General features: G+C 51.7%; 1 protein-coding gene across 1 annotated transcript in view; it reads left to right on the plus strand.

Annotated features, from left to right (window-relative positions):
- HAS1 (hyaluronan synthase 1) overlaps positions 1 to 5,714 on the plus strand; it is a 5,928-nt gene extending 214 nt beyond the window's left edge. Inside the window, exons 1-4 of the mRNA XM_024768515.1 lie at positions 1 to 458; positions 1,907 to 2,132; positions 2,740 to 2,872; positions 5,039 to 5,714. The exon at positions 1 to 458 is cut by the window's left edge and continues 214 nt beyond it. Coding sequence (XP_024624283.1) covers positions 1 to 458; positions 1,907 to 2,132; positions 2,740 to 2,872; positions 5,039 to 5,714 — 1,493 coding nt within the window. The remainder of the gene's footprint in view (positions 459 to 1,906; positions 2,133 to 2,739; positions 2,873 to 5,038) is intronic.
- Positions 5,715 to 8,917: the final 3,203 nt, after the last annotated feature.

The following is an 8,917-nucleotide window of genomic DNA, read 5'->3' on the forward strand; positions in this document are numbered from 1 at the left end:
GGGCGGCGGCGCGGGGCCCTCCGGACGCTGCCACGGCGCGCAGCGTGGCGCTGACCATCTCCGCATACCAGGAGGACCCCGCGTACCTGCGCCAGTGCCTGGTGTCCGCGCGCGCCCTCGTGTACCCGCGTGCGCGGCTGCACATCCTCATGGTGGTGGACGGCAACCGCGCCGAGGACCTCTACATGGTCGACATGTTCCGCGAGGTCTTCGCCGACGAGGACCCCGCCACCTACGTGTGGGACAGCAACTACCACCAGCCGTGGGAACCTGCGGCGGCGGGCGCGGCGGGCGAGGGCGCCTACCGGGAGGTGGAGGCCGAGGATCCCGGGCGGCTGGCGGTGGAGGCGCTGGTGAGGACGCGCAGGTGCGTGTGCGTGGCGCAGCGCTGGGGCGGCAAGCGCGAGGTCATGTACACCGCCTTCAAGGCGCTCGGCGACTCGGTGGACTACGTGCAGGTGAGTGGAAGGCACCCGAGGCACTCGGGTGGAAGGCACGCACCGCATCCGTGGCCCTAACACCCCGAATCCCACTTCCCTCGGATCCCTCATTCAATCTAGAGATTAGAATGAACCTCTTCTTTCCTTCCTTTATTCATCCACCCATTCAGTGGAGAGATTCTTTCCTTCCCTCAATCATTCATACGCCCATTTATCCACCTATCCAATAGGGAGATCACGCATTTATTTTTATTCATTCATTTATCCACTCAACGAAGAGATTTCTTCCTTCTTTCTCTCGTGTCTTCGTTCATTTATCCATTTGATGCAGAGACTTTCCTTAACTCACTCATTCACTCATCCATCCATTTACCCATCCATTCAACATAAAGATTCATTCATCCATTCTATACACAATGTCTCCCTCCCTCTTCCCTTTCCTTCTTTCATTGTAGTCCTTTTTTTTCTTCACTCATTCATTCATCTAATCAGCCAATATAGAGCTGATTCATTCCTTTATTTATTCACTCATTCAATGCAGAGATTCCATCTTTTCTTCATCTAATGTAGAGATTCTTTCTTTTACTCATTCATGCATCCATCTGTCCATCCAATACGGCGATCACTCATTCATGTATTCATTCACTTATCCACTAAATGTAGAGATTGGTTCATTGTGTTTCTTCCCTTCCTCGTTCGTTCAGTGTTGAGATTCTCTTGTCCATTTACCCATCCATTTACCTATCTATTCAACATAGAGATTTATTTGTTCACTTTGGCGTTCATTCATCCATTCAATGTAGTGGTTCATTCATTAACGCACTGCCTTGTTTTTTTTTTAATTGCTGCACGACAAATTTCCACACATGTGGCAGCTTGAAACAAAACACATTTATTGTCTCAGAGTTTCCACGGGTTAGGGGTCTGGGCAAAGCTTAACTGGATCCTCTGTTCGTGGTATCATCAGGCTGCAGTCATGACGTCAGCTGGAGCTGGGTTTTATCTAGCGCTCAGGGACCTCTTCCAGGCTCATGTGTTTGTTGGCAGAATTTGTTTCTTTGCCATCATAGAACTCATGGCAGCTCGCCTCCTCAAGACCAGGAAGAGAAGGACTTCCCTGGTGGCGTAGTGGTTGAGAGTCTGCCTGCCGATGCAGGGGACACGGGTTCGTGCCCCGGTCCGGGAAGATCCCACATGCCACGGAGCGGCTGGGCCCGTGAGCCATGGCCGCTGAGCCTGCGCGTCCGGAGCCTGTGCTCCGCAACGGGAGAGGCCGCGACAGCGAGAGGCCCGCGTACTGCAAAAAAAAAAGAAAGAAAGAAAGAAAGAAAGTGACTAAAAAATTCAAAGTTGTGTTCAGATTGGCTGCAGAGTGTCCCAGCTGCTCCCCTTCCCTTGGTGCCCTCCCCTCAATTACCAACCCCATGCAGGGATCTCGGCTGACCCTGGTCCCTTCCACCTGACAGGTCTGTGACTCAGACACGAGGCTGGACCCTGTGGCACTGCTGGAGCTGGTGCAGGTGCTAGACGAGGACCCCCGGGTAGGGGCTGTTGGGGGCGACGTGCGGATCCTTAACCCTCTGGACTCCTGGGTCAGCTTCCTAAGCAGCCTGCGGTACTGGGTGGCCTTCAACGTGGAGCGGGCTTGCCAGAGCTACTTCCACTGCGTGTCCTGCATCAGTGGTCCCCTAGGTGAGCAGGGGTAGGGCTTGGGAGGGCCATGGATGGGGCAGAGAGGGAAGGGAGAAGGGGAGCCAGAATGGATGGAAGACGTGATTGAGATTGGGGACAAAGATGGGGCTGGGGCAGGAACTGGGGATAGGGATAAGATTGGAAGCTGGAGGTGGGGATGGCTTTTGGTGTTGGGAATGGCCTGGAGAAAGGCTGTGGTTGGGGATTGGGATTGGGGCAGGGGGAGGGTTTGGGGAAGGAGAAGAGATGGGTTTGGAGTCAAGGACAGTGTTGGTGCTAGGTTTAGGGTTGGAGATGGGTTTTTGGATGAGGATGGGTAGCAGATGGGGCTGAGAATGGATGTGAGATTGGGGATGGGTTTGCAGTCAAAGTGGGTGTGGGTCAGCAACAGGACTGGGGCAAGTTTGGGATGGGTGTGGGGGTGAGGAAGGATTTGAGGTTGAGAACAGGACTGGGGCTGGAGTTGTCACTGGAGACGGGTTGAGAATGGGATTAAGATGGTTAAGGATGGGGTTGGGATTGGAGACGAGTTGGTTTGGAGCTAGGGCTGGGGATGGTGTTGGCAACAGGAGAGGCTGACGCTCCTGTACTCCCCTTCCGCACCTAGGCCTATATAGGAACAACCTCCTCCAGCAGTTCCTTGAGGCCTGGTACAACCAGAAGTTCCTGGGCACCCACTGCACCTTTGGGGATGACCGTCACCTCACCAACCGTATGCTTAGCATGGGCTATGCCACCAAGTAAGCCGAGGGGACAGGGTGTTTGGGTGTGTGCAGAGGCCAATGAGTATCCACACGTGTGTGTGTGCGTGCCTGTGCTGGAAACTCTCCAAACCTAAAGTAAATTTCAAGTGAGCTTTTAGGGGAGAGGAAAAGAAGCCATATGGAGCACAAGTGGCATTTGTGTTGGATCAGGGAGCAACACCCAGTGAGACTTTAGGGGAGAGTGGAAGATACCATAGGGGCATTTGCATTGAACCATGTGACCCAGTGGACCCTTCTAAGTAGGGCAAGGTGAGGGTGGGAATTCCACCTAGAAGGTACAACCTCAGATGGGGCAAGATGGCTCTACCACAGAGAGCACAGATTACCCCAATCTGTGGGGAGAGAAAGAGATCGATGGAGTGGGATCTCACTAGTGAGAGAGTGAGTGAGAAGATTCAAGTGGGAGAGGAGGGGAGTGCCTCAACTCTAGTAAGTGCTTCAGGAAGAAGAGGTGTGATTCAATGAGGCTCGGTGGGTGTATGGGCTAGACCAGTGAAGTTCAGGGGAAAGGGATTTCTATGAAGTTCGACTCAGTGACAGCACCAGAGACAACTCGGGGTATACCAAGGGAACCCGGGCATTCATTCACTTGACAAATATTCTTTAAGTGCTGCCAAGGTTTTCAGCTCTGGGGATGCAGCAGCAAACAAAAGAGATGCAAATTCATGCTTACATTGACGGGGGAGACAGACAATAAATAAAATACGTAAGTAGAACATACGGTGTATTAGATAACGATCACGTGAAGGTGACACATAAAGCCAGGAAGTTTCCAGATAGGGAGTGAAATGTTAAATTAGGGTAAGATAAGGATGGGCGGGAAAATAGTGCAGCAAGGGAGAGAGTGTCAGGAGAGGACAGAGAGTCCACGGGGGTGGGGCTGGAGGTGTCCACGCATGAAAGGCTTGTGCGCCACAGTAAGAACTGTGAACTAAGATGAGGGAGCCACGAGGAGGGGGTTTGAGCAGAGGGGTGGCATGTTGCTCTAACAGGATCCCTCCAGCTGTTTTGAGTACAGACTGCAGGGAGGAAGAGGATTAGCAGGGAGGCCACTGAGGATGCCAAGTGACACAGGGGAAGGAGACTGGACACCGTCAAACAGTGCCCGCGGGGATAGACTAGTTTGACCCCTCCTAACAAACTGACTGCTGGAGGCCACCTAAGATCATGCTCCGTACAAGCGATTCTAGCTTTGCGTGGGCTGGGCTGGAAACCGGGGAGGGATTGATTAGTAATGTCTGGCAGAGCCACTGGAAGGGAGCTTAATGGTTCCGTGGAGAAGCTCTAACGCATGGGTTACCCTAGGTAGGAACCATGCCTGGCTTGTTCCTCACCATGGTGCCTGCCAAGAATAGTATTCGTAATAGATTAGTAATACCACAGTGATAATAGTAATGCCAGTAGTTAGATTAGTCATAATAAAAATAGTAGTAGTCGTTATCATCTATTGAGCAAGTACTATGTACTGGTCCTAAGCACTTAGCGTTTAATCCTCATCTATTAGGTAGGAACCATTATTGACCCCATTTCACACAGGAGAATGAGACAGGCTGGGACCTGGGACCTGGGGCCCTTTACTGCAGTGCTTGCGCCTAAACAACACCTCTCCTCCAGCAACAAAATACAAAGAAACTATAAGAGACTAAAAATAACTGCACACATACGCGGTTGGGGCAAATTATGAACAACAAGATACAAAAAGGCCCAAACTCAACCGCCACTTCTGAGGTGTGGGGAGCAAAAGCAGGGTCCTGCGCATGCGCACGATCCCTGCCTACGGCACCACCAAGGCGCTGGGCAGACCACCTAAGCTACCCCCTCCAGCCCACCCACAGATCCGCCCCGACCCTCACCCCGTGGAAGGGACCAGCTCGTCCCCGTGTCCCCTCCCCCTTCCCCCAGCGAGCCAGGGAACCTGTTACTTGCAGCAGGAGTCCCAGTAAAGCCTTACTGGAATTTCTCCTCTGGCCTTTTATCAATTTCTACTGATTAAAGAGTCCAAGGACGCAGGTGGGCATCAAGAACCCCGAGGCCCACAGAGGTCGAGAAAACTTGCCCCTTGGCCATTTCTGGCTCCCGCTCTCTGTCCGGGGGCCCCAAGGAGAGCCGCGCTGACGGCCCTGCCTCCTCCCACCCGCCCAGGTACACCTCGCGGTCCCGCTGCTACTCGGAGACGCCCTCATCCTTCCTGCGCTGGCTGAGCCAGCAGACGCGCTGGTCCAAGTCGTACTTCCGCGAGTGGCTGTACAACGCGCTCTGGTGGCACCGGCACCACGCGTGGATGACCTACGAGGCGGTGGTCTCGGGCCTCTTCCCCTTCTTCGTGGCGGCCACGGTGCTCCGGCTCTTCTACGCGGGCCGCCCGTGGGCGCTGCTCTGGGTGCTGCTGTGCGTGCAGGGCGTGGCGCTGGCCAAGGCGGCCTTCGCGGCCTGGCTGCGGGGCTGCCTGCGGATGCTTCTGCTCTCGCTCTACGCGCCCCTCTACATGGGCGGCCTCCTGCCCGCCAAGTTCCTGGCGCTGGCGACCATGAACCAGAGCGGCTGGGGCACGTCGGGCCGCCGCCAGCTGGCCGCCAACTACGTCCCGGTGCTGCCGCTGGCCCTCTGGGCGCTGCTGCTGCTCGGGGGGCTGGTCCGCAGCGTGGTGCGCGAGGCCCGGGCCGACTGGAGCGGCCCCTCCCGCGCGGCCGAGGCCCGCCACCTGGCCGCGGGGGCCGGCGCCTACGTGGGCTACTGGGCCATCATGCTGACCTTCTACTGGGTGCGGGTGCGGAGGCTCTGCCGGAGGCGAGCGGGGGGCTACCGCGTCCAGGTGTGAGTCCAGGTGCGCGGGGCGCCCGCTCAGGGGGGTCCGGGGGCGGCCAGAGGAGACCTACCAGGGTCCCCGGAACCACGAACTTGCCGGGTGACCCTCTGGGCCTCAGTTGCCCTCCTCTGTGAAGTGAGGGGCTTGACCCAAGACTCTTCAGCCTGGACTCTTTGGGGGCTGGCAACTCTGGGTCTCTTGGGAGGGGTATTTATTGAACAGGGTGTGGGTTTTTAGGGGTGGGGGGGAATGGGCCCCCACATGCTGTCCTGTGGTCCCCGATTTCTCCCTGTTATTTAACCTCCATTTGTACTGTGTGATTAGGATATAATAATTTAATTTTCTTCCGAGCCTACCTCCTCCGTTCGTCTTCTTTTTATTTTTTTTTTGAGAATTAAGGGGGCTGAATGGTTGAGAACTGGGAATTCGTGGCTCCATCTGGGGTGCCAGCTGTTTGAAACTAGACAGGATACCCTCCTTCCTCGGAGCCTGGACTCCCTCTTTGGAACGTAGTGATAGGGGTCCCATGGATCAGGGTTGTTTTGAGGGTGGAATTTCTCAACTCTTCATTCAGATACTCAGATACTTACAGAGCACCTACTATGTACCCGACACTATCATCTCATTTCATTCATTCTTTGATTCAATCGGCCACAAAAACATTTATCAATTTCCTGTTGAATTCCACACACTTTGCCAGGTTTGCAAATACAGAAGCAATTAAGAGGCAGAATTTGCCTTCCAGGAGCTCCTAGTCAATTAAGCAAAGAGACTGTGATCCCTAGTGAAGGATACCCAGACACATGCCTCTATGACTTCTGGTGTCACAGAGGTGGGACGATTTAAATTATGAAAACTATTAAAGATTAGAAATTCAGTTCCTCAGTTGCACTGGCCACAATTCTGGTGCTTCATGGCCACATGTGGCTGGTGGCTGCCATACTGGACAGGGCAGGTCTAGAACGTTTCCATCAGGGCAGAGTTCTACTGGACATTGCTGCTGTCCTGACCATTGATCCTGACCCCTGTCTTTTCTTTCATATCCGACATGCTGACCCGTCAGCAGATCCCACTGGTTCTACCTACATGACAGATCTAGGACCACCGCTCCTCAGCTTCACTGTCACTGCTTTGTCCCCGAGCTGCATCTCTTCCCTGCTACCTCATGCCTGGACTACCACCTAACAGTGACCTCTGCTTCCACCCTTGCCCCCTACGGTCTGTTAGCCATGCAGGAGCTATGTAAATCAAATCAGATCATGACATTCCTTGGCTCAAAAACCACCATGATCTCATACGGAGGAAAATCAAGAGCTTAGGGTGGCCAAGGTCCTGCATGAACTGGTCCCCTGTGTTCTCTCTGACCTCACTGCATACTCATTTCCTAAAGCCCTGCTCCCAGTGGATTGAACTCCTGGCTGTTCTTCCACACACCAGAAACACCCCTGCCTCAGGGCTTTTGCTCCTGCTGTTTCTTTTGCCAGGAGCGCTCTTAACACATATATCCACATAGGTCATACCTCATCCCCTTCAAGTCTTTATTCTAGGGGCACCTTCTTGGGTGGGGCCTTGTCCAAAGATCCTATTGCTACCCTCCTCCCCCTGACATCCCCTATCTGTTTCCCTGCTTTATTTTCTTCATCACATATATTATCATATGCCTTGGTGCACATTTTTACATAATTTTCTTGTTTATTTTTTGACCATCGATGAGAATCTAAACTCCATGAGGGTGCAGATTTTTTTTTAATTAAAGTACAGCTGATGTACAATATTATATAAGTTTCAGGCATACAACAGATTCAATAATTTATAGATTATACTCCACTTAAAGTTATTATAAAATATTGGCTATATTCCTTGTGCCGTACATTATATCCTTGTAGCGTATTTATTTTATACATAATAGTTTGTATCTCTTAATCCCCTCCGCCTATCTTGAGGGTGCAGATTTTTGTCTGTTCTGATTTCTTCATTGCTGTGTCTACAGTGCCTTGAAAATGCCTGGCACATAGTAAACGTTCAGTAAATATTTGCTGATTGAATGAATCAGTGAAGGGGAACACATCGGTGAATAAGAATATAAAGGAGCTTACCTTTTAAGTGGGGAAGACACAAAACCAAATTAAAAAATAAGTTTACATTAGGTCTGAACACGTATAATGCACAAGCTAAAATAGGGGGATGTTGGGAACTCCCTGGTGATCCAGTGGTTAGGGCTCAGTGCTTTCATTGTTGAGGGCCCGGGTTCGATCCCTGGTCAGGAACCAAGATCCACCAAACCTCGTGGCACAGCCAAAAAAAATAAAAAAATAAAAAATAAAATAAAATAGGGGGATGTCATGTGGGAGGAGGGGAGTCGTCAGAGGTGACATTTGAGCTGGGACCTGTGCAATGAGAGGGAGGTGGCTTTGTGAGGTTCAGAGTAAAGTCATTTCAAGTAGGAAGAACAGCATGTGCAAAGGCCCAGGGACAGGACTGAACTTTGCATGTTCAAGGGACAAAATAAAGAAGGCCAGTGGGGCTAGAGAGTGAAGAGGGGGAGGAGAGGGAGGTGGAGTCAGGCACATAAACACAGTGTCCGCCCACACAGCCTTGTCCTGGAGATTAAATGGGTCAATGCATGTAAAGGCCATTCAGGGGAAATCATAACTGAGTTAACTAGACAAAAAAGGGAACATTATTCTAGGCAGAAACTAGTATGTACCCAGGTCCTGGAGAGAATGAGAAGAATCATGATGAATACAACGAATGAGCAAAGGCCAGAGGAACTGCAAGATAGAAAGATCAAAGGGGAAGAGAGTGGGCTGGGACAAAGTTAACCAGAACCTTGGGGGCCTTTGGAGGCCTTCGCAAGGAACTGGATTTTGTTCCAATGGCAATGGGGAGCCACTGAAGGGTTCTGAGCAGAGGAGTGACCTGATCTGACAGACTTCAGAATATCACTCTAGAGATCGGGATTGACATATACACACTACTATATATAAAATAGATAACTAATAAGGACCTACTGTAGAGCACAGGGAACTCTACTCAATACTCTGTTAATGATCTGTATGGGAAAAGAATCTAAAAAGGAGTAGATATATGTATATGTATAACTGATTCACTTTCCTGTACAGTAGGAACACAGTATTGTAAATCAACTACAGTCTAGTACAAATTAAAAAAAATAAAACCTTAGGGCTTCCCTGGTGGCGCAGTGGTTGAGAGTC

Source organism: Neophocaena asiaeorientalis, unplaced genomic scaffold (genome assembly GCF_003031525.2).
Source record: "Neophocaena asiaeorientalis asiaeorientalis breed wild unplaced genomic scaffold, Neophocaena_asiaeorientalis_V1.1 scaffold629, whole genome shotgun sequence".
In the NCBI taxonomy this organism is placed as follows: domain Eukaryota; kingdom Metazoa; phylum Chordata; class Mammalia; order Artiodactyla; family Phocoenidae; genus Neophocaena; species Neophocaena asiaeorientalis.